Source organism: Dromiciops gliroides, chromosome 4 (genome assembly GCF_019393635.1).
Source record: "Dromiciops gliroides isolate mDroGli1 chromosome 4, mDroGli1.pri, whole genome shotgun sequence".
NCBI classification, from domain to species: domain Eukaryota; kingdom Metazoa; phylum Chordata; class Mammalia; order Microbiotheria; family Microbiotheriidae; genus Dromiciops; species Dromiciops gliroides.
The window spans coordinates 251,250,579-251,277,341 of record NC_057864.1 but is presented as its reverse complement, the minus strand read 5'-3'; the positions used below and the strand labels follow the sequence as shown (position 1 = coordinate 251,277,341).

Here is a 26,763-nt window from a genome sequence, read left to right as displayed (position 1 = left end):
CAACCACTCATTAGATATTTTAGACAGACTAGCTAGATTTTTAGCCCTTAACACTACCTACCTCCTGAAAGAGAAGTGATTGCCTCAAGATATAGAATAAGACATAGCATTTTTAGACATGGTCATTAAGGGAATTTGTTGTGGTTGACTATGCATATTGTGTGGTTTTTCTTTTCTTTTTTCTTTTTCAATGTGTTAGAGATAAGAGGGGGAGAAAATTAGTCCTTGTTAAATAAAAAAAGAAAAGTTCAAAAAGTAAGCACAAAAAAAAGTAAGCACAGTGGGACCTTGTATTCCCTATATCATTCTCAATTGTTTTGGATGTACTCTGCTATCTGCTATGTAATTTTTTTTACATGGGGAATTAAATAATCACTAAGAAAGTCAAGAAAGCTGCTCTACTTTTGGCAGAGGGAATGCTCAATAAGTGTTCAGATGATGGAAGTCTCCACCATTACTATAGAATATCTCTATACTATGCTTGTGATCTGTTTCCCAAACTCTTTATTTCCTTTCTCTCTAGGTGGCATGTAATATACTTCTTTGATAATACCACATTTGGTATGATGGCACACATCTCTCATCCCTGCTACTGGGGAAGGCCAATGGTTTGCTTAAGTTTAGGATTTCTGAGCTATGGTCCACACTAAGTCCAGCGCAAATATGGTGAGCTTCCAGGAGCTGAGGGCCACCAGGCTGCCCAAGGAGGGGAAAGCTAACCTAGATCAGAAAAACTGAGCAGGTTAAAGTCTCTGTACCAATCAGAATTGGGGTCAGGTTTTGTGTAGCCACTGTGCTTCCAGCCTGGGTGAGATAAGAAGACCTAGTCTCAATAATAATAACAAGATACCACTTCTGTTTCTACTTGCATTGATCTTTACCCAAATGATAGCCACCATATGTTTTTCCTCTAGTTCCTGGACTTCCTCCCATGAGTGTGTCTTTTAAATATGCAATGTTGCTCTATACCTTTCAACTTTCTTTTCCTTTTGAATAATTTATACTCTTCCAGAGCTAGATTCTAAGTCAAGTACCATCCTACAAGTTTTAGTGATACCTATAAAGTGAAATTTTCCTCTTTATATGATGAGCTCTAGCTTCCTCTACCTAATTTCTTTGTGTATTGAATATAGACATCTGAAATCATAAATCATAAACTCTTGTGAGTTTCTAGAAACTTCTACCACTACTTTTTCTTTTTACATGGCAGTTACTTCCTATGGTATTAAGCTTGGTGAATATAAGTAGGTAATTTCCTCTTTTCCCCTTTCCATTATAAAGAAATTTTATTAGATTTGCAATTTGCAAAAAACTCTTAAGAAATATTTTACTAGTCCTTGTTAAACTTATTCCATTCCTAACCAAGAACCCATCATTCCAATATTGTAAACTATGTTCCAAAAATCAAGTTCTGATCTAGAAATAACCACCCTGACCACAGTCCCATGGAGACTTTCTTAGCCTACTTATGATATTGAAGAAAAATAGAAGATACCAAGTATGGTTCTTGGACTAGAAAATGAAACCTTTGAAGAAAGTTAAAGGGAAGTGGGTTATTTTGAAAAAAATAAGGAATAATTTAATATTGGGCCATAACTAGTAAACAAGGTAATTGTTATGAGGCTCAATTGCCTAAATATCATCTCTTCCATGAAAGTTTGTTTCTCTAATCCTCCAATTAAGAAGTAATCCCTTTCTCTTCTGAAGTAGGTTGTTGTTCCAACAACAACGACAACAACAACTGACATCTATATGTTTGCAAATCACTTTACCTATATTCTCATCTGGTCCTCAAAACAATCCTTTCAAATAGATTACTCCATTTTGCAGATGAGGAAATTGAGGCTTAGATTTAGTGGCTTGCCTAGGGTCATACACTGTCAAATGCTTGGGACAGGATTTAAACCCATCTTCATGATTCCAAGTTCAACACTACTATGTCATGGTATTTTTATGGTTATTACAGAAAAATGAATAAAGCATTTATTAAATGCTTATTATGTACAGAGCATGGTGGTAGTAGCAGTCTAACTTGCTTGGTCCATACCGCTTCCTTTGGATGCTTGGCTGGTTTGCCTGCCTTCTGAGTGGCAGTTGGTTGAAAATTGGTGGGTATGAGTGACCCCATCTCCACAAGCATTGCTTTCCCTGGATGATGGCAATGAGGTCTGGATGAGAAGCAGGACCCATGTTGGGGGGGAGGGGGGTGCTACCTCTCCCAAGGCTCCTGTGCTTATCTACTCATTGGTGAATGAGTCAAATGATCCTCTATGGTGTTTTCCTGCCCTGGGATTCTTTAATTTACTTTGGTTACATAGAATTAACCTAAATGCTAGACATTTCCTTTTTTCTTTCTTCCTCTTTTGACCTTGACTAATATGTTGCTATGACAGGTCTTACAGATAATGCAGTAGGAGACCAGGAATTAGACCCAGTGGAAGAGAAGTTGCGTTCAGAAATGGAGGAAGAAAAAAAAAGGTACCACAAATTGACAATAAACTTTATCAAAATGGTACATAGCACATACACAAAAGCATTCATGCTCTGTGGTAAAGCTATCATGGATGCTCTCAAAAGCTTCCTATGTCTGTCACTTGTCTAGATGAGTGACCTCTGGGATCAAGAGATTGACAATGGCCTCATGACGCCATCTTTTCCTCTTGTATTCTGTAGTACCTCTTTGTCACAGTGAATCATAAGAACACACTTGAGTCAGCTGTTTGGGACACAGAAGTTACATTATTAGGAACTAAGGAATGTCAAGGTACATACCTGCATAAGTAATTACAGGTATGTGGCATATTCATAGAAGCCAGACTTCTGTATTGAACTGCACAAACAGTTTAGTACTCAAGTCTGGCTTCATGGTTCCAATCTGTTTTATACCCAAACGGATTAGGCAACAACACTTAGCCTCCTTGTCCTAGGAGAAGACAGTCCTTTTATGGCTGTATTCCAGATATAATCCCTGGATTCACAATGTAGTTTCATTCCCTGACAGTCCCTAATAGCTACAGAATTCCTGCTTTCTTCCCTGCACCCTACACCCAGAACTTCCAGAATTACATCTGTCTGTTCTCCTAGGGCATTTAGCCCAGCTCAGTGCTTAGGAACTACTTATTTCCCTTTAGCTCTTGAGACAATCTTTCTGATGTCTTTCTCGTCATTTCTTTTTCTTACCTTTTTTTCAGACTATTGTTGTCTCCTCAATCTCTCTTCCCCCAGTTATAGCCTTCCTTTGGTCATACCTCCTGCCTCCAAGCCATTTTGACTGACAACCTATCTATCCCATGTCTATCCTGTCTTTTGTTAGCTGGCTTCTGATTTATTTTTATGTAATATTAGCACACACACACACATACACAGAATGCCTACATATGCATTAACATGGATAACATCTGTCCTGGAGCAAAAAAGAAAGTGGGGCAGGGAAACAATTACAATATATATATAATTGGGGAGGAGATTATGCATCACATATACACACACATACACATTTCCCCACAGAAGCTTTTGTGGTACTAAAATATCTCACCTGCATTCTCTATCATGTGTTCAAACCAACTGCCTCTGATGTCTATATTTGTGCCACCAGAGTCTGGCTTCAATGGCTCATAATTTTTATGAATTCCCAGACCATCAGACATCAGAGAAAGCCCTAACCTTCCCAGAAACTCTTCCAGTGGTGTGTAGAGCACCTCGGCTTTTGAAGCACCAAACTGTACTGGAAGATGCCCCTGGGATCTGACAGGTGAAATGAACATCGACACATGTCCCTTAGGTGGTGACTTTTCATGCAGCCAACATAATGATTCCTCTTCATTTCACCATAGCTACAAAAAGATGTTCACTCGCCTGAAAGGCCTAAAGGTGGAAATCGAGCACCTGCAGCTGCTAATGGAGAAAGCCAAGGTGAAACTGAAAAAGGAGTTTGAAGTTTGGTGGATAGAAGAGGCAGCAAACCTGCAGGTACCTTGTGGCCACCTCCCTGTACCCCTGAGCCACTTGTCAGAAAAATGTCAGGGCAATGCTGGGAGGAGAAGCCTCCAGGGGCAGTGGCTTTCAGCCTCACTTCAGGGGGTATAGGTGGAGAAACTGACCCTTCCCAGGAAAAGAACAAACTTAGAGGAGTCTCCTGCCCCTTGGTGACCCCTAGTTCTCATAGCCTGGTGAAGGGCTGTGTTAGAGGCCGTAGTCCTTTTCTACTAAAATGATGATGAGTTTATAAACTTAGCACTTAATCACTTGACTGTTTCAGTGGCTAACAAGCGTTTTATATGCAGAAAAGTCAAAAGTGTGAAAATGGAAGATCACCAGGGCCACTATTACTTCTTATGTGATTATTGCTAGGACTGTCATAAATGCTAAATTTAACTGTCAAGTTAATATTAGCATTAAACACTAGAGTGGTGAAAATGTGGGCATGCATTTGCATAAGTATATAAATATGTGTGGATATGTATATATATATATGCACATATATTTATATGTGTGTGTCTATACATACAACCTATGAGTTTCTTTGCATCTCATGTGTTTTGTCTTGTTTTATTTTTCTGACTATGTCAGCATGCAATTGGTAAATTTCACAGATGCAAAGAATCTTATAGCTAGCAAATACAGATATCATCCAACCTTTTGATTTTACAATGCAGCAAAATGACCCAGAGAGATGAGGTAATTTGCCCAAAGACAGTCCCTGGGAGAGCCCAGACCATATCTCATGTCAGACCAAGGCTGCTGATGCATCAAACACTACACATACTAACTTGCTACCAGAGGGTTTCCTGAATCACCGAGAGGTTAGGATGTGTTGGACTCAAATTCAGGTCTTCCTAACTCCAGGTAACCAGGTACTGGAACAAGTCACCCTGGGAGATTGTGTACTACCATTTATAAGAGACCACATAAAGCCAAGCTGGGACAAGTGGCTCGTGTCCTGTGAATCACAGCAGGGAGGCAACCTAGTTGGCATGTAGGGTTCTGATTTCGGTGCCCAGCTTTGAATGATGGTCTGAAGCTCTAAAATTAATAGGCAACCCTAGACAGCCCCAACCATTGATAGATTCTGGGTTCTTAAAACTAGAATAGAGCTCTAAAAATGTCTGTACCCAAAATAAAAGACTCTGTAGAAAGCTATGGCAGCACCCCAGACAATATACAACTTTTTTATGTTGGTATTTGAAGGGAAGGGGGAAAGAGAGGTAGGAAAGACTGGTCATCTGTAGAGTTCTTTTAAGTTTCTTTTTTCATATCCATTTTTTTATTTGATCTCCATAAAAATCCTGTGAAATAGGTAGGATATATCGGTCTCATTTGATAGTGAAAGGAATTAAGGACCAGAGAAGTTAACTGCCCAAGAATACAAACCTAATCAGTTCTAGAGCTGGGGCTGGAATCGTTATTAATAATAACTGACATTTCTATAGTGTGTTAAAGTAGGTGAACCATTTTATTTACATTATTTTATTTGAGACTCACAACAACTCTCTGAGTTTTACAGATGAGGAAGGAGAAGCTCAGAAAGGTTAAGTAATTGTCCACTGTCACACAGCTAGTAAATGTCAGAAGTAAAATGCAAAACTGGGTATTTCACTACAAGTTAAACACTCTATCCTCTATGCCACCCTGCCAAATGGTTCCCAACGCATTTTTATTCTATTAAAACAGAAAAGGTAATACCTTCTTCCCTACCCAAGTACCAACCCCTGGATTTTGTCCCAGACCCACCCCCAACATAACATTCGATGTAAATTTCTAGCACCAAATCTCACGAAAGGTTCACACTCAAGTACAACAAATATCAGGACATGACAGGGGAGCAGGGCCACACAAAAGAAATGCTTGAGTAGGCCACAGACTTAAGAGTACTACAGGAGAACAGTCTAAAAAGTAGCAAATTCCCCAGAGAATTTCACTGTTCTGCTAAGTGACAATTCTCCACTTGGATGTTCAAGGTCAAAAAGAATTCTCAAGAAACCATAAACATGCCCAAAGACATGCCTTTGTTTTGGTTTTTTGTTGTTGTTGTTGTTGTTGTTTTTGCGGGGCAATGGGGGTTAAGTGACTTGCCCAGGGTCGCACAGCTAGTAAATGTCAAGTGTCTGAGGCCAGATTTGAACTCAGGTCCTCCTGAATCCAGGGCTGGTGCTTTATCCACTGCGCCACCTAGCTGCCCCCCATGCCTTTGTAAATAGCATTTGGCTTTCTTCTAACTGTGGTACAGTCTGAGCAGAAGGAGGAAGAAGAGAGATTATATGAGCTTTCAAGAAGGAGGATTTGTTGTTGAATAAGCCTTATACAGAGGGGATATTGTAGAAGAGGTTGATGCTTTAGGCAACACAACTGTGCGATTGTGGAAAGTGAACAGGCTCTGGCATCCAGTGACTTGACTTGTAATCTGTCTCTTACTAACTGGGTGACCTTGAGCAAACCATTTAACCTCTTTCAGCTTCAGTTTCCTCATCTTTAAAATGGGCATAATAATGAGCTCAGAAGGGGGGCAGCTAGGTGGCACAGTGGATAAAGCACTGGCCCTGGATTTAGGAGGACCAGAGTTCAAATCCAGCCTCAGACACTTGACACTTACTAGCTGTGTGACCCTGGGCAAGTCACTTAACCCTCATTGCCCCACCAAAAATGATGATGATGATGATGATGATGATGATGATGATGATGATGATGAGCTTAGAAGTTACTGAGATAAGGGAAAGAAAGTTGGATGTGGTCATCAAGGTGTAAAAAGGTACCAAAGATGGGGCAGCTAAGTGGTGCAGTGGATAAAGCATCAGCCCTGGATTCAGGAGAACCTGAGTTCAAATCTGGCCTCAGGCACTTGACACACTTACTAGCTGTGTGACCCTGGGCAAGTCACTTAACCCTCATGCCCTGCAAAAAACAAACAAACAAACCAAAAAGGTACAAAGAGGTATGAGGTGTTAAGGTTGCAGTTACCAGACACTGAGGATGTCCCTTTCAGCAAGCATAGATGGAAAAGGATCACAAACCAGGATCCAACAATATGGTGTTTACAGGAAACATACTTGAAACAGAAAGATACACAGAGTTAAATTCAGGTAATGGTACAAGAATCTACTTTGCTTCAGTTAAAGTAAAAAAAAAAAAAAGGAAGTGGTAGAAGTCATGATCTCAGACAAAGCAACAGCCCTAATTAAAAGAGATAAACAAGGAAGAAGGAGCAGCTAGGTGGTGTAGTGGATAGAATGCTGAGTCTAGAGTCAAAAACTAAGTTCAAATCTAGCCTCAGATACTTACTTAGTTATTTGGCCCTGGGCAAGTTGCTTAACTCTGTTTGCCTCAGGTTCCTCATCTGAAAATGAGCCAGAAAAGGAAATATCAAACCACTCCAGTATATTCACCAAGAAATCCCAAAAAGGTGTCAGGAAGAGTTGGACACAACTGAAAATGACTCAGCAACAACAAACAGGGAAAGTCTATTTTGCTGAAAGCTACCATAGATGATGAGTTAATATCAATACTAAACATATGCCAAATTGCAAAGCAACTAAATTTTTAATGTAAAAATTAAATGAGTTTTAGGGAGAAATAAACATTAAAACCATATTAATAATAGTAGTAGTAAGAACTATATATGACATTTATATAGCACCTATTAAGTGCTAAGCATTTTACAAATATTATCTCATTTGATTCTCATAAAAACCCTCAGAGGTCGGTTCTATTAATAGTGGGGATCCTCAATTTCTCTCTTCTCAGACCTAGGTGAATTGATTCAACAAATAAGCAAAACAAACAAAAAGAAGTGAAGGACCTGAATATAATTTATAATAGCCCTTTAGAGAATATTAAATGAGAATGGGAGTATACCTATTCTTAGATATGCATGGCATCTTCACACTTATTAGGTCATTTAAAAACCTACAAAAAGATCCATAAAAACAGAAATGTTAAGAGTGAAGGAGGGGGGGCAGCTAGATGGCGCAGTGGTAAAGCACCAGCCCTGGATTCAGGAGGACCTGAGTTCAAATCCGGCCTCAGACATTTGACACTTACTAGCTGTGTGACCCTGGGCAAGTCACTTAGCCCTCATTGCCCTGCAAAAAAAAAGAAAGAAAGAAAGAAAGAAAGAAAGAAAGAAAGAAAGAAAGAAAGAAAGAAAGAAAGAAAGAAAGAAAGAAAGAAAGAAAGAAAGAAAGAAAGAAAGAAAGAAAGGAAGAAAGAAAGAAAGAAAAAAAGAAAAAAAAAGTCAGGCAAGGCTCCCTCAAAAAAAAAAAAAAGAGTGAAGGAAGGGGGGCAGCTAGGTGGCACAGTTGATAGAGCACTGGCCCTGGAGTCAGGAGTACCTGAGTTCAAATCCGGCCTCAGACACTTAACACTTACTAGCTGTGTGACCCTGGGCAAGTCACTTAACCCCAATTGCCTCACTAAAAAAAAAAAAAAAAAAAAAAAAAAAAGAGTGAAGGAGGTCGAGGGCAGCTAGGTGGTGCAGTGGATAAAGCACCCACCCTGGATTCAGGAGTACCTGAGTTCAAATCCGGCCTCAGACACTTGATACTTACTAGCTGTGTGACCCTGGGCAAGTCACTTAACTCCCATTGCCCCACAAAAACAAATAAACAAAAACAAAAAAAAAGAGTGAAGGAGGTCTAGGATCACTTCTTCATGCTTTGAGGTATCAAAGAGGTGAGAGATACAGTGGGAAGAGCACTGACTGTATAATAGGAGGACCTGAGTTCAAATCCTACCATTGACATTTACTACCCAAAACCAAACAGAGGGTCCTAACTTTGTACAAGATATAAGAACAGGTGACAACTGGCAGCTCTGTCACTACCAAGTTCCTAGTCACAGAACTGGGGGGAAGTGAGGAGGAGATTGGCACCTAAGGGTTTCTTTTCAGGATGAGATGTAGTAATGGGTCCTAGGCTAAGAGCAAATTCAGAAGGAAATGGCAGCTGCATGAATCTTAACTCCAGGAGCTGAGCATGGATCTTGCTTCCATTCTATAGCCCAGTCTGAAGCCTACAGCAGAATAACTAGGGCAGGAAATGCAGACAAAAGAGGAACCCTACATCAAATCACTTTGAAAGCACTAGAAGTTGGCAGGTCCCCAGGCTGGCTGTACCTGAGATTCTGGAATAACACAGCACTTAATACCTCAAGAAAGCAGCACCAGAAGAACCACAAGAACACAAGTTCAACCCAGATATTCCCTCCAGAAGTGCACAGAACCCAGCCCAAATGTAAATTCCAAAGTCAGAAAGTATGTCAGAAAAGTGAGAAAACAAACAAAAAAAAATCAGACCAAGAGTTATTTTGTTGATGGATACACTAAAGACACAAACCTAGAAAAAGAGAATGACTCAAAGTCTCAAAGAAAAACATAGCTAGGGCACACATTTAACTAAAATTCATAGAAGAGATACCGTAAGAGATTTTAAAGAGTTAAAAATTATTTTCTAAATGAATGCACTGGAAAGGAGAACTATGAAAGAAAAAATTAAAAATGGAATTTAGCAACTTGGCATGAGAGGTACAAAACTTTGCTCAAATAATAAGCTCCCTGAAAATTAGAATGGATCAAATGAAAAGATGACATCATGAGACAAAATGTTTAAAAAACAATGTCAAAAGGCTGTAAAATAGAAGAAAATGTAAGGTATCTCATAGGAAAAACAACTGACCTGAAAAACAGATTTAGGAGAGATAACTTAATTATTGATTGACCATCTGAAAACTATGATTTTTTTAAAAAGAGTCCAGACATCATATTTCAAGAAATTATAAAGTAGCCTAGGTCTCTTAGAAACAAGAACAAAGAAGAAATAGAAAGCTTCCACAAATCACCTCCTAGAAGAAACCCTGAAATGAAAACTTCCCAGGAGCATTATAGCAAAAATCCAGAGCTCCCAGTCAAAGAAAAAAAGTACTCCAAGAAGCCAGAAAGCAAGAATTCAAGTACCAAAGAGCTAAGGTCAGTACCATACAAGATTTATAAGCTGCCACTATGAAGGAGAGAACTTAGAATACAGTATTCTAGAAGCCAAGAGATAAAGGCTTACTATAAAAAATAACTTACCCAACAAAACTGAGTATAATTCTGCTGGAGGAAAATGGATACAAAGGCATTCCAAGCATTCCTGATCAAAAGACCAGAGATGCTTAAATTTTTTAAAAATATAAACACAGGAGTCAAGAGAAACAAAAAAGGCAAACATAAAAAATCAATTATAAGGGACTAAATAAGAAAAAGCTTTCTATTTTAATACAGGGAGTTAATGCATGTATCCCCTCAGAACTCTATCTTCATCAGTGGTCACAGAGAGAGTCTAATTAAGCAGAGGGATTAGGAGCGGCTGTTTTGTTTTGATGGTCTTAAAAGAAGAATGGAAATGGAGAGGAAGAGGAATAAATGGGAGGGACACAAGGGGAGGAAGGATGGGAAAAGTTATCTCATATAATTGGCAATCACAAATAGAAATTTAGACAAAGGAAGAGAAAGGAAACGCCTGGGCCTCAATCTCATCTGAACTTGTCAAACGAAGGAAGAATGTACACAAACAACACAAACAGTTAAGAATGGAAATCCATATCACTTAACAGGGAAACAAGTGGGAAAGAATAGAAAGGAAAGGGGAAAATAAAAGGGACAGGAGATTAAGGAAAAGATTAGTCTTAAGAAAAATGAATTAATTAGTAAAGGTGAATTTCAAAGAGGGATTAGAAAGAAAAGATAAGAACCTGCAATTGGGCTATCAGAGAGGGAAAGAGAAAAGGCACAGGGAACAGAAGCAGATTACATCAGACCTAGAACACTGGTTCTGAGCTCACTCATTCTCTCTCACCATCTTCTTTATAAATAGGGGTGAAAAACAAAAGAAACATATAAGAGAATAGGATAGTGGGAAATACGCAATTCACAATCAGAGCTGTAAATGGGATCAAATCACACGTGAATTTAGCAGAATGGATTAGAAATCAGTGTACAAAAATATGTTGTTCACAAGAAATACACTGGAAATATTTACACTGAGGTAAACTAAGAGCCAGAAGCAAATTTTATTTTGCCTCAGCCGAAATAAAGACTTAAGAAATTTGACCAACCCAATGACCAACCATGATTCCAGAGGTCTGATAATGAAGCATGCAGCCCACCTCCAGACAGACTCCAGATATAAAATGAGATATACATTTTGGACATGGCCAATATAAAATTTTGTTATGCTTGAATATGTGTTAGAAGAGTTTGGTTTTTTCTTTTTTTAAGGGGTACAGATGGAAGGAAAAGTAATGCTAACTAATTGACAAAAAAAGTAAATAAAAGTTACATTAAAAATAAAATTGAATTATAGGGCCCCTGAGGTTCCTTCCAACTCTATAATTATGGTCTTTTAAAAATAAGAAGATAGGTTTCAGTGTGAAAGCCCAACCAAAAAAAGGGGGGCTCTGAAGAGGAAGAATTGAATCCTGATCAATATCAGGAAATTGAAGGGTAGAATAATAGAGCTAGGCAGATGGGCTAAACCAGGTTGAGAATAACTGCCGGGCCTCCAACATATCAGTGAGTTAGAGGAATGTGCACCCCAAGCATGTTAAGATTTCCCTTGGCAGAATCGGAGGATAAGAACAATTTGTTCCAACAGCCATGAAGACAACTGAAGCAGGTGCTGTGAGGTGCTTAGTGGTGGGTCAGACATTGAAGCCTCTAAGGTCATCCATTGCATCCCAGCCTATCACCAGTTGTCCTGACTCCTCTTGTCTTGCCAGTGGACTTTGATGACTCTGGAAGAGAAATCGAGGCTGATGACTTTGTGCAATTCTTCATCACTTAAATCCATTTTGTACACAAGTGGTCACCTGTCATCCATTATTTTATCCCAGCATCATGATGTCCCTGATCCTCTTTAAAAACAAAGTACAAACAGCAGCAATATAACACAAAGTATGAAAGAAAGGACCACTGAACACTTGAGGCAAAAGAAGGGAAACAAGGTAATTGGATAGATACCCTAAGGAGGAACCAGCTGTTTGTCCTTCAAACTAGTAAAGTAGATCCATATTCATCCAGTAAAGGTCAGAGGAAGAAAAGAAGAATGGTAATTGGTGACTTCCCACTGAAGTATACTGGGCTATTTATTGAACTGAGCAACAACAGAAAGGCCACATCTTCCTAATATTAGACTAAAACTCATTTCTGATGACTTGTATGGACACAAATAGATGGAAGGAACCTAGAAAAGTTTCCTCCATCCTATTCTCTTATTGCCAAAATTTACATCTAATGTAAAACATTAGAGTTCTAGGTGGCACATCCCAGCTGACTAGCAAAGGTAAAAGATTCAGAATAGAAAAACAGATTTGGGAAGTTGAACAGCTGGCTAAAATGGTCAAATAAAGGAATGACAGGATCCTGGCCAGGCATAGAGTACACATTACAAAGGCTAGTAAGAATTTATTTATCTGGAGTCTTGCAAATCTAGTAAAAAAAAAAAAAGGCATTAAACTGGAAAAAGAGAAAAGTATCCATATACACCCAGCATGCCAGATACCACATAGGGTAGCTACAGTGTAAAAAGAACTGCAGTTGAGATTCAGTTTGATAAATATTAATTACATACTATGTTCCAGGAATTATGCTAAGTGCTGCCATGCCAGCACAAAAGTGAAAATAGCCCTTGCCTTCGATTTTATTAGGATTCCCAAAAATAGAATTCCCATTCTATTGAGATGCCCAAAAGTTCAGAGGCAACAACATCCAAGAAGGAAGCCATTAATAAAGTTCTTGTCCTCAGATATCTGTACCAAAATGCACAAAATGAGGGTAACAAGAAAGATAAACTAGGTATCTTAATATAAGAAGTCAAATTTGATCTCGTAGGATAGTCAGTCAACATTCATTTGGTGCCTACAATGTGCTAGGCAATGAGCTAAGCACTAGGAATACAAAGAAAGGTAAGAGACAGTCTCTGCTCTCAAGGAGCTCATAATCTATTGGGGGAGGCAACATGTAAACAATTAATTCCAGGGGCAGCTAGGTGGCGCAGTGGATAGAGCACCGGCCCTGGAGTCAGGAGTACCTGAGTTCAAATCCGGCCTCAGACACTTAACACTTACTAGCTGTGTGACCCTGGGCAAGTCACTTAACCCCAATTGCCTCACTAAAAAAAACAAACAAACAAACAAACAAACAATTAATTCCAAACAAGTTCTCTGGAGGATAAGTAGGAAATAATCAATGGAGGGATTAATCAACTGGAATTAAGGGGCAATGTGGGAAAAGGCTTCCTGAAGGTGGGATTTTAACCAGGACTTGAAGGAAACCAAGGGAAGCCAGTAAGTGGAAATGAGGAGGGAGAGTAGTTCTAGGCATGGGGACAGCCAGTGAATGTGTCGATAATCAGGAGGTAGAATATCTTGCTTGAGGAATAGCAAAGAGGCCGGTGTCACTGGGTTACAGAGTACACAGGGGTCGAGAGTGAGAGGGTATAAAGCATAAGAAGACTGGAAAGAGGATAGGGCTAGTTTGTGGAGAGCTTTGAATGCCAAACAGGATTTTATATTTGATCCTGGAGATGATAGGGAGCCCCTGGAGTATACTGATGTTCTAGGAAGATCACTTTGACAGCTGAGTGGAGGCTGGATTAGGATGGGGAGAGACTTGTGGTCAACCAGAAGGCTATTGTAATATTTAGTCCAGGCATGAGGTAATGAGGGGTCTGTACCAGGATGATAAATGTGTCATAAGAAAGAAGGATACCAAGCAAGACATGTTATAAAGCTAGAATCCACAGCCCTTAGAAGTAAGTTGGAAGGGGGCAGCTAGGTGGCGCAGTGGATAAAGCACTGGCCCTGGATTCAGGAGGACCTGAGTTCAAATCCAGCCTCAGACATTTGACATTTACTAGCTGTGTGACCCTGGGCAAGTCACTTAACCCTCATTGCTCTGCAAAAAAAACCAAATCCCCCCCCCCCCAAATCAAACAAACAAAAAACTTTAAGAAGAAGTAAGTTGGATATGGGAGGATGAGAGGCAGTGAAGAGTCACCAACAGTTGTCCTGAGAAGACTGGGGATTTTAGCAGACTGCAAACTAATAGCCAACAGTATGTAATCTAGAAGCCAAAAAGCCTAGTGGAATATTCCCCTCCATAGTATCCAGGACTGAGGAGATGACAGTACGCCCTGGTCAGAACATATCTGGAGTATTGTGTTCAGTTCTAAGCATGACATTTTAGGAGGAATACTGAGAGTGTCCATAGCAGGGTGATCAGAACAGGGGAAGAGAAGGAGGGTAGAGAGAGAAGCATGGGAAGGCAGCATTCAAGCATTTGAAAAGAATCAATGCCAGGGGGCAGAACTAGGAGCAGTGGAAAAAACGTCCCTAATGTTATTAACTGTCCTAAAGTGGACCAAGCTGCTGCAGAAAGCAGAAGGCTTCAAGCAAAGAGCTAGGTCACAGAGGGGCTTCTTTTTCAGCTCTGGCTTGGGTCTCTTACAGCTCCAAAATGCTGTGATTCCACAATGCCTGCCTTTCCAGCCCCTGTGGTTGTTGAGGGCCAGATGACATAGGTGCACATGGGACATTTCCTAAGCCCCAAAGGGCTATAAAGTCAGAGGAGCAGGAGTAGTCATCAGAGTAGGGGTCATTGTGCATTTATTCTAGGAGATTCCCCCCTACTTTACATCTTCCTAGGATTCTATAAAAATTCTTCTTGGGTCAACAGAAAAAATCCTTGCCAGCAAATTCTCTCCGGACACCGGAATCCCAGCAACAGCAGCAATCGCAGTCACATCTTGCCAATAAAAGGTAAGCGGAAGGTCTCCCAAGGGCGTCAGAATATCCAGCAAAGGTATTTGGCTTCTCTCATTTACTTAAGTTTTGCTTCACTTAAGGGTATCCTTCGAGATTGGATTGTGCCATGGGGATCTGAGAGAACAAATTACTTTTTTATTTTTAATTAAGAGTAGAAAATCTAGACCAGGGGTTCGTTAGGTTTTTTGTATCCTGGACCCCTTTGGCAGTCTAGTGAAACCGGTGGACCCTTTCTCAGAATAATTTCTCAGAATAAATAAATGTATATATGTGTATGTATGTATATATGCATGTATGTGTTATGTATGTATTTTTAATGTCACAGACGTCAGGTTAAGAAGCCCTGCTCTAGACTTGGACTTTGTATATTTCCCTGAAATAGTGTTGTTTTTGTTTTTAAACTGAGGGGTCAGTACTGTGGGACAAGTCTTAGATACAATCTGAGGGGATTGCAGAGCTTCAAACAGCTGTTGGGTGATGACAGACTAGTACCCTAACTCCTCTCCTATCCTGAAAAATGCATGTTGCTGTGTCAAAAAAAAGATGATGGAGATGTGGCCCCTTTTCTTGCATAAGCTACTCCCATGCCCCCCAAAAAAAACCTAGGAAGGTGTGGCTTGATGTTGAGTGGCCAACAAGTGGTTGGCATGTGGCCTGGACAGGTATCTCAATGGGCAGCTAAAATGCACTCCTTAGCAAGGCTTTCATTAAAATTTTGGCAGGTTCCCATAATGTCAGAATAGAAGAAATACATCTTCTTTTCCCAGGGATCCCAGAAGGACTTCAGACTGTAAATAGAGCTTTGTTTCCCTATAGCCCCTATTCTGTAAGCTAGGTCCAGAGAGTGACCATTTCCTTTCTTTATTGTAGTCATGTCGTCAGTGACACAATAGTCCTTGATTCTCAGACCCACCCAAGTGCTGGCTTGGTGCCTTATAACTAGCCCACAGAAGATGTTACCATCCTCTTAACCATCATACTGGTACAACCAAAGCTCTCCTGAGGGAGATTCTGTACGGCTCAGCCTGAGGAGCTAAATTTTGCAAGTATGTGGGATAATCACATTGAAAATTTGAAAAACAGATTACAAACAGTAATAAGCACTGACCTTGCCCAGTTAGCCATTTCCCTGGACCTTTCAAATAATGAAGGCAGCTACATAGCACAGTAGATAGTATACTGGACTTGGAGTCAGGAGGACCTGAACTCTAATCTAGCTGTGTGACCCTGGGCAAGTCACTTAATGTCTGTCTGCCTCAATTTCCTCAACTATAAAGTGGGGATAATAATAGCACCTTACCTCCCAGGATGGTTGTAAGGATAAAATGAGTAAATATCTATAAGGTGCTTTGCAAACTTTAAAATGCTAGATGAATGCTAGCTGTTATTATTGAGAAATGCAAAGGCCTTTCTTCTCACTCCATTGGCACTAAGAGCCTATTGCCATTCTGGCTGATACTTCAGCCTGAGCTCCCTGTGCTGTCCTCCCCTCAAACTCAATGCCTTCAGAATAATCTAACCCAGCTAGGAAGACAGAATTTTCCCCTCCACTATTAGATAATACAGCCCAGCTACCAGGAAGCCCACCAGTCATGGATGGGTACACTCTTTGCTTCTTCAGCCTGTTGTACTCAATAGTACTTTCTATTTCCTGCACACTGATAAGAAGATGGGGGGGGGCCGAGAAATGGATGGATGAATGAATGGTAACTCTGCCCCATCTAAAATATGATTGAAAATGTAGGGATGACAAAAGTCACCACATTAAAATGTAAATGTTAGGCTTTAAGTAATTTAAAAGTTGAATTGGAAGTTCTTTAACTAGCATAACTTATGCTCTTCACTCACATAATACACCCCCTCTCATTGGGACAGACGTAGAGGACTCCATAGGTCCCAAACAAGGCTGACTTTCATGCCAGATTTACTTTACAACTACTGATCACACACATGAAGTCTGGCAACTTTGAGAAAAATGCAGAGAATTTTAAGTCTTTGCATTCTGTGCATTTATAAAGTATAAAACATCATTCAACTTGGTCAGAATGTCAGTATTACATTGCATGTCAGTATCCTTGAGGGAACAAACTCTTGAGTACAAAACTGAAACCAAACAAGTCCTAGACTTGTGCCACATGGATGTCCCCAAAAGGGTATCATGAAAAGATACAATCTCCCCAAAAACTGTTTGGACAATCTGTTGTGGCAATCTGAGACCTGGATTGTAAAAGAAAATAAAGATTGATAGTGAGCACATCACATATTTGCTTTTTGTGGATGATTGTTTCCAAATGTCCTCCCAAAGTTCCAAGAAAAGTTATAGTAACTGCAGGGGCTTATCCAGGCTGGTAGACTTAGAAATGAAACTTCTTGAAACTAGATAGATTTTCAATTACCATTGCCCCACACAACCTGGATCAGGTAAAAGACTGAAATAATTCATAGTTGCATAGGATTCAGAGCTAGAAGGAACCTTAAAAAACCATAAAGCCCAGGGGCAGCTAGGTGGCACAGTGGATAGAGCACCGACCCTGGATTCAGGAAGACCTGAGTTCAAATCTGGCTTCAGACACTTTACATTTACTAGCTGTGTGACCCTAGGCAAGTCACTTAACCCCCATTGCCCCACCAAAAAAAAAGAAAAAAAGATGTTAAATATAGCTACTAGCTCAGTTGGTAGAATATTGTTGTGAACAGAAAATGGGTCAGAAGTTGCAAAACAGTATCTATTAATTTCTACCACATCAGCACAACAGTGGATAAAGTACCCAGTGAAGATGAGGGCAGAAATGTTCAAGGTACTATTGAACTGAATTGAACCCCATAAGCTGTGATTTATCTTAACAAGAGATGTTGTCTAGCTCTTAGAGTAAGGACGGAGAACAAAAAGAGTGATTCCATTTACAGACTAGAACCCAAAGAACCACAAATGGCCGACCAGGAGACCAAAGATTTGGTGGGATGAGTCAGTAGTGTGGCCGTTTAGGCAAAAATTTAAATCGTGGTATGAGGATGTGAGATCATTCATTCTAGCATTGAGTGTGTGTGTGCATGGCAGTGGAGGTTAAGTGGTGGTGCTTAGCAACTGAGCAATTCTGGGACTCTCCATCCCCCCAGTTGCCTATAGCAAGATTTCATGTGGTGAAAATCTGATTATATGGTCTCCGAAGTCCGTAGGCTCATACATTTAGACTTTAGAGGTCATCTAGTCCAACCTTCACATTTTACATTTAAGGAGCTGAGGCCCAGAGACGTTCAATGGATCATCCAGGGTCACATACAAAGTGGCAGATGTGTTTTCCACTTCACCACACGGCCTCCCCTTCAACTGTAAAGGTCCTGCTCAGCACCCAAGAATTGTTCTTTTTGTCTTATTCCTCTCCCAAGGTATTCTACTGAGTCTTGAACTACCCTTCACTATGAACTTTGGATCTGCATTCTTGAAGCTTCTCTGCCTTTCTTTCCTTCCCACTTCCAGCACTCATTGCAATGAGAGTATACATACATTGAACACTCATCATTTTAATTTCTGTCCAAACAGCCACACTACTGACTCAACCCACCAACGTTTTGGTCTCCTGGTCATCCATTTGTGGTTCTTTGTGTTGTAGTCAGTAAGTTGAATCACTTGCTATTGGCCATCTTACTCCATGACCCCATACAGCATCTCTTGATAGAATAATTCACCCCCTCAGACATCTACTGCCCTCTTCTTTGGAATTTTTAATTTGCCATGTGACTAGCAGTGAATATTCCACACAGGTTTCTTTCCCCTGGGTCCCATGAGCTACGGTTCTTTGCTCTTTATTATAAGCCAGTATTCCAATGGATTGAGGGCAGCCTTGTGGAGTGCTGTTTGGTTCAGTTCAATGATATTCAATTCAACATCACATTGAACATTTCTGTCCTGATCTTCACTGGGCACTTTTTTGGCTGTTCCTCTGAATTCTGCAAAGAACAAATAAGGGTTTTAGAAGTAGACCCAACATAGCTAACTCATCAGAGGCAGCTTTGGCCTTAATAAGCCAGTTTGTTCTTGCTTCTGAACAGACCCTGACCCAGTGTAAAGGAATCAGTTCCACAAGGCTAAAAGGTCACACTGATTCTCACATTCTCTGCCAGGAATCTCTATAAAAAGCCACCCCAAAGGAAGATGGCGTGTTTAGTAGAAAACTTTGTGCATCCTGCCACCTAGTGGCTACATCCTGCTCTTGCACAACAACTCACACAGCCACAGAGCCAGGGGCAATTTTACAATATAAAACAATCACTAGAGTCCTAGAGTTTAGCCATTAAGGTAAGCAGGGCCCTTTAGAAATCAGGCAACAGCTTGTTGGGTTTTTTTAAAAGGAATGAAACCATTTTAATATTGACTAAAAAAATTTTAAAGTAAATCAACAGAATAAACAACATAAGGAAGAATCAGAAACACTATAATCAAGAACTCTGTATTTGAGAAGTACCAAAACATAAATTACTTGAGAAAGAAATATCTGTTTAAAAAGAACTACCAGGAAACAGTTCAGCAGAAAATAAGTTTAGGCCAACATTCTACACCATTTACCACAATAAGTTCATAATGGCTACATGAACAAAAAAAGTCATACCATTACAAAAGAATGTGGTCGGGTTAGTGCCTTTCACAAAATAGGGGGAGAATTCTTAACCCAAAAAAGGACAGAGGTTATTTTCTCACTCCCACTGAAAAAAGGGGATAATTTTGACATGAAATTGAAGTTTTCAGGATCCAACCATTATGGAGAGCAATTTGAAATTATGCTCAAAGGGCTATAAAACTGCATAACCTTTGATCCAGCAATACCACTGATAGGTTTATATCCCAAAGACATCCCAAAAAAGAGGAAAAGACTTATTTATAGAAAATATTTATAGGAGCTCTTTTTCTGATGGCTAAGAATTGGACATCAAAGGAATGCCCATTAATTGGGGATTGGCTAGACAAACTGTGGTATCTGGTGGTGATGGAATATTATTGTGCTATAAGAAATGACAAGCAGGATGATTTCAGAAAGGCCTGGAAAGACTTGTATGAAGTGATGTATAGTGTAGTAAGCAGAACCCGGAGAACGTTGTGCAGTGACAACAATATTGTTTGATGAAGAATTGAATGACTTAACTTTTCTCAGAAATACAAAGATCTGGGGGCAGCTAGGTGGCGCAGTAGATAGAGTACTGGCCCTAGATTCAGGAGTATCTGAGTTCAAATCTGGCTTCAGACACTTGACACTTACTAGCTGAGTGACCCTGGACAAGTCACTTAACCTCCATTACCCCGAAAAAAAAAGAAAAAGAAATACAAAGATCCAAGACAATCCCAGAGGACTAAAGATGAAGCATACTATCTACCTCCAAAGAAAGAACTATGGAATAGTGGATAAAGCATTGGCCCTGGATTCAGGAGGACCCTTAGTTCAAATCCAGCCTCAAACACTTGACACTTACTAGTTGTGTGACCCTGGGCAAGTCACTTAAACCTCATTGTCCCAAAAAAAAACCCTGATATTGATTGAACTCAGACTGAAGCATGCTATTTTTCACTTTCATGTTTTTCTTTTATTCGTTTTCTTATACAAAATGACTGATATGATAATGTTTTACATAATTGTACATGCATAACCTATTTCTGATTGTTTACTGCCTCAGGGAGTGGGGAAGGAGAGAAGGAGGGATAGGTGGAACTCAAAACCTTAAATAAAAATGTTTATTATTTTTTTAAAAATTGAAGTTTTTCCATGAAAAAAAATCAATGAAGCTTAGTTAAGAAGGAAAAGTGTCACCTGAGGGAAATCTTTGCATCAATTATCTCTGAAGTCTCAGATATATAAGGGATTGATATAAATATTTAAGACCAAGATCCATCCCCTAGTGGTCAAAGAATATGAAAAATCCTCAAAAGGATTGCAAACTATTGACACCGATCTGAATATCTGCTCTAAATCGCTAAGAATAAGAGAAATGCAATCCAAAATGTTTCTGAGGTTTCACTCACACCCAACAAATTGTCAAAGGCTACAAAAGATTAAAATAGTTGGTGCTAGACTTAGAGTTTAAAGTGACTAAACTATAACCTTTGAACTGGAAATCATCATGCTGGACATATACCCTAAGGAGGTCAAAGAAAAAAAGATCACAAAATACTCACATCAGCAATATTTACCATGGCAGAGAACTGGAAGCAAAGTAGATGCCCACTCATTGGGAAATCTCCCAGAATATCATAGTAGTCTGTGGGAAAGGTAGAACTAGAAGGTCAGGAAAAAGAAGTCCCAGGCTGAGCAGTGAGCAGAGAGCAGGGTGGAGGGGAAGGATACTGGAACTCTGTGAGCATCTTGGCCAAGATGGAGGAATAGAAGGAGGCACTGAGGAAGATCATCATCACTCTTTCAATGAAAAATGAAGACAGACAGAACTTCATCTATGCCTTGAAACAGATGCTGCTAAAGATAGAGGCCAGCCCCACCACGGCACAGGAAGACCTGGAAGCATATTTCCAGATGAGCTAAATAAAGGTCGGGCATGCTAATGATGATCAAACAGCTCGCCATGTCTGTGAGCTCCCAGAACCAGCTGGTGGCCTGCCTCAAGGTTCTTAAAGTTCAGAGGAGCTTCTGGAAACAGCTCTCAGGACATGCTGCAAGGAGACCACCACTGGGATTTTCCCCAGGCTGCCAAACAGATCAAGAACAATGTGACCACGGCCCCATCCTTCCAGCTCTCACTGCAGCCCAAGGTCAGCAGCAAGATGAGCTACCTACTAATGGGCATTTCTAGTAGGTCCTCAGCTTCTCACCAGTGCCCAATACCCTCAAGGTTGACCTTAGAAAGTCCCTGGTGGCAGAGAATTGTCCAACACTGATGTAGTCGATGCCATGTGAAGATTGCAGGCTCACTCACTATACCCTGGAATATTGGTGAACAAACCTTGAAAGGCCATTCTGGCTAATGGAAGAACAATTGGGCAGTCTGAGTATACACCATCCAAATTCATGTTCAGATTTAGTGCAACCACATGCTGCCAGAATTTATGAGTGGAGGAATTATTGGTGGAGGGGGACACCATGCAGTGGGCTTGGGGAAGGAGGTTGGAGACATCAAGACTCAGGAGAAAGAGAGCAAAAGTCAATAACTTGGTTTTTAACAAGGACAAATACACCAAATGCCCAGATCATTTCATTTTCGAATTTCAACAAGGGTTCCCAGGCCTTTCCTGGTCTCCTAAGGTGTATGCTATTCCTTTCCTTTTTCATTAATGATCATTCTGTACAAATGATTTGAATCCCAAAATATGGTTAAGTAAAGCAAGAATCTCTTTCTTTCCATCATTCCCCAGCTAGATGGGCCTAGTCTTCCTCTTAAAATATGCACATGGGAAGGGACACTACTCTGGATGGCTCTTTAAGCTCCTTCCCTCCCTTCTCATAGAAAATGCTGCTTTGCTTTAGCACCCAAGGAATGGGAGAGTAGGCTAGAGCTGGGCTCAATCTACTTATCTATGCCTCTCCCCCCCCCCAAAAAAAAATTGAAGTGAGACACACCTGGAAAAAAATTACAGTACATGAATATAATGGAATATTACTAAATTGTAAGAAACAATAAAAGTTTAGAATTCAGAGACACATGGAAAGACATGAACTGATACAAAGTGAAGCAAGGCAAACCAGGAAAATAATATGCACAATAACTACCTCAGTTAAGTGGAAAGAACAAGAACTAAAACTAATTGCTGTGTAATTACAATGACCAAGCTTAGCCCAGAAAAGAGCTGAAAGAATGTGCTTCATCCTCTCTTTGCAAAGAGTGGAGACTATGGATGTAGGATATGGCATATACTGTCAGACACGGTTTGCTGAAACTGCTTTTTTTTTCTTTCCTTTTAAATCTTTGTTACAAGGGATGGCTCACGGCAGAAGGGTGGAAGGGAGGGGAGACACTAGGAAATGAATGTGATACAAAACCAAGATATATAAGGAAAAATAAGATTTTAAAAAGGAAAAAATATGATGGGCCCACAATTTCCTTTGTCAGACTGCCATGAGACCCCCCCTGGGTTTATCAAAAGGTATCATGGGGGCGGGGGGGGGGGGGAGAGTGGCACACCTAGGTGGAGCAATGGATAAAGCACTGGCCCTAGATGCAGGAGGACCTGAGTTCAAATCTGGCCTCAGACACTTGACACTTATTAGCTGTGTGACTCTGGGTAAGTCACTTAACCCTCATTGCCCCACCAGAAAAAAAAAAAAGGTATCAGGATGGTTGATTTCTTGTTGGCATAAGGGAAGGCCAGATGAAGTGAAGAGGAAAAAAAATGAGTACTTTGAGTTGTGTGTCATCAAGTTCCAGTATTTATAACTCTTGTGGAATCTTTTAAGATGAGGCAGGCTCTTTGGAGGTTTATTTAAAGGAATAGAAAGGCATCTATTTGAATTGTTAAAGTTGACAGTCCTCAGAGTGGACAGAGCAGCTAATTATGTCATCCCATAGTCATTAATATTGTCAGCATGTTACTTCAGCATGGAATTCCCCAACACTTTTCTCAGGAACAACAGGTTCCAGATACCCAAAGCTCTGCAGAACTATGAATGAGTTATGCTGGCTGCAGATGTAATTTTCCAAAGACTAAATGAATTTATAAATCATCAAAGAAAGATATTTCTCTTAGCTCTCAGGGATAAATCCTGAATTTATTCATTGGCAAACTTCTGATTTTTTTGCTTTGTTTTGTTTTGTTTCCAGTGAACTGATTTCCAGAAAAATTATGCCTTCCCCTCCCCCTTCATCAAGAATCCAAAGGAGCAGGTTTAACAACCCTAGTGTGGAAGAAAGGTTAGTAATTCTTCCTTCTCCTCTGATCACGGATATTTATGTGACACTTGGGATCTGGTCAACCAAGGGCCTCTAATTTGGGAATTTTTGCTTTCCCTGGTTTTCTGGATTCACGAAAAGCCAAATATTAGTAATCCTCCTATCCCCAACACTCTTTCCAACATATCACCAGAAGGCAACACAGCTGGGCTTGGACACCAAAGTCCTTATCATTTGATACCTGCCTAAGCACTAAATGCAGGGCAATAAGCTTATTATTTTTGGTCTAGCCCCCACCTAACCTTCTGCTTTGGGCTTGGGCACCATGATTTCTCCTTGAATGCCTCTCCTGCTCTTATTAAGTATCACAAGTTCAGGATCTACCAAAAACTACACAACCTTCTTTGCTATCCATGGTTAGTGTGGTGAGCATTCACTGAATCTAAGTCCAACTTGAGGAAGATTACTAGAATTTGGCTTTCCATGATTCCAGAAAACTTTGGGGGAGGGGGGAAGGGGGGGAGGACTCCACCAAAAAAAGGGGATAGATACAGAGCAAGGTTGGTAAATCCTAGGGTTGTCCTATCACAGAAATCAGGAGCTGCATGATTGAGAATGGACCCAACTTCTCAAAGGGCTTATCTATGTACAAGTTACAAGTTTCAGGTACAGTCTTACTGACCTTTGACCCTCCTCCTATTTGTCAACAGTGCTAGCCATAAACAGTGTCCAATTCGTTGGGTTAGTTTAAAGAGGTAATGGGGGGGGGGCATTGTCTGCCAAAAAAAAGAAAGGTAATGGGGGTTAAGTGACTTTTCCAGGGTCACAGAGCTAGTATATGTCTGAGGCTAGATTTGAACTCAGATCCTCCTGACTCCAGGGCTGGTGCTGTATCCACTGTGCCACCTAGCTGCCCCAACCTCTAATTCTTAAAAAATAATCATCAGGGCAGCTAGGTGGCGCAGTGGAGAGAGCACCAGCCCTGGAGCCAGGAGGACCTCAGTTCAAATTTGGCTTCAGACAATTGACAATTACTAGCTGTATGACCCTGGGCAAGTCACTTAACCCCAATTGCCTCACCAAAACAAACAAACAAAAAAAAAATCATCAACAACTGTAATTGCCATGCATGGTATAAATGTGGGAATGAACCAGGAGTTGAACCTTCATAGAAGGACAAATATTGGGTAAACAAGTAAACAGTTACAAGAATAAAATTTAACTGTGGAGAGTAAAGTGAGCTACACAAATGTAAAGTCCTTTGCAAACCTTAAAGCACTCTATTAATGCTAATTAGTTCTATTATTATTATATGACATAGCACCTCACCTGAAATATAATTCTAGTGTCCAATTAGTGTGTTCCAACTGGGGAGGAATATGCTTTAGAAAAGTGAACTTTAGCATATAAAGTGGTGAATAATTACATTTGAAGAGTGTGAAATAAACAGGGACCCAACTGAAGAGGAGGTAAGGTGGGAGACAGTCAAGCTAAAAAACATATATGGGGGCAGCTAGATGGCGCAGTGGTTAAAGTACCGACCCTGAATTCAGGAGTACCTGAGTTCAAATCCGGCCTCAGACACTTGACACTTACTAGCTGTGTGACCCTGGGCAAGTCACTTAACCCCCATTGCCTGCAAAAAAAAAAAAAAAAACCCATATATGAAGAATAAGTAAAAAGAAAGAATAAGAACAACAGCATACATTCTATGACCGTGTTTAAAAATTTTTAAATCAAAATCTCAGGTTAAAAAAGGAACACAAAAGCAACAAGGACTTTTTTTATTTTATTTAGTTTGTTAAAAATGATTCACAGAATTTTAAACAAGTTGTAAATTTAGTCTGTCAAGCCCAGCCAACAAATTATTTATTAATCACCTACTATGGGCCAAGCACTGGGCTAAGCCTTTGAGGTACAAAGAAAGACAAAAACAGTCCCTGTTCTCAGTGAGATTACTTTCAAATGGGAGAGACAACATGCAAACAGCTAGGTACAAACAAGGTATATGTATGATAAATTGGAGAAAACCTCAGGGGAAGACACTAGCATTAAGGGGAATCAGGAAAAGCTTCCTGTAGAAGGTGGAACTTTAATTTGTTAAAGTTAATATATAGAATGTTAAACAAGTTCTAAAGTACTTAGAGTTTATATACAATCTCATTTTTATCCTTGGCTTAATTTGCTATTTGTTTTTGTTGGTGGTTACAAAGAGGTTTAGAATTTAAAAGTCAGAAAACATTTTATTCAAAAAAGTTACAAATGAACAAATTCAACAGCAGTAGAAGGGTCCTATGTAGGGCAGGAAATTAGCCATTTTGATCACAGTACCCCCAACCCCTAAAGGGGGGCGGGGTGGAATCAAGACAGGTCTTCTACATTTTGCATGGGCTCCTTAGCTTAAGGATACATTTCACACAACTGAACATACCAGGGAAATCAGAGAGTTTTTAAAAAGGCCTGGGTGTTTAGTAACACTGTCATCCCAGAACTAGACACTGCCCCCCAGGTCTCTGAGGCTGATATAAAGATAAGGGTAGAGATGTAGGACCTTGTTGGAGACCAATCATCTTTGAAAGGCAAGAATCATTCTGGTTTGGGGCCCAGGCAGCCGGGCCCCAATGTAATCACCCTCTGCCTTATGCTAGGAGCCAGGCCCCAACAGATCCAACCATGGCTGAGTAACTGTGTAGCTTCCATTCTTTAGACATGTCATTTGCCAAGGCAGCTAGTTCTTAGGGTGTTCAGATTCTGGTTTCTACAGCCGCAAATCTGCGTGTTGGATGCGTGACCCCAAGATGTAAGAGGCAGTGGAATTAAGTCTCCTATATTTAAAAAAAAATGGTAATAATAATTCAGCGTCCAGATGAGATTGGAAAGCCCTCTAAATGCTTAAGGTTCATATGGACCACAGTGATCTCCCTCAAGATGACAGTATCTCCACACCTCAAATGGGTTCTTATCCAGGGTCACATTGCTAGGAAGTAGCTGAGGCTGTATTCAAACCCAAGGCTTCCTGCTTACAGTCTACTTTCCTATTTATACTCCACCATGAAGCGTGTCATCAGTAGGGAAAACATGGTCATGGAAGTGTGATCCTTGTAAAACCCAAAGACCACGAGATATCTTTTCCTAATGGGAAGGTTC

At 40.2% G+C, this 26,763-nt stretch overlaps 1 protein-coding gene across 1 annotated transcript in view; it reads left to right on the top strand.

Annotated features, from left to right (window-relative positions):
• KIF6 (kinesin family member 6) overlaps positions 1-26,763 on the top strand; it is a 511,996-nt gene that overhangs the window by 459,381 nt on the left and 25,852 nt on the right. The window contains exons 17-20 of the mRNA XM_044004953.1: positions 2,394-2,478; positions 3,834-3,969; positions 14,705-14,787; positions 23,548-23,637. Of these exons, the coding sequence (XP_043860888.1) occupies positions 2,394-2,478; positions 3,834-3,969; positions 14,705-14,787; positions 23,548-23,637 (394 nt within the window). The remainder of the gene's footprint in view (positions 1-2,393; positions 2,479-3,833; positions 3,970-14,704; positions 14,788-23,547; positions 23,638-26,763) is intronic.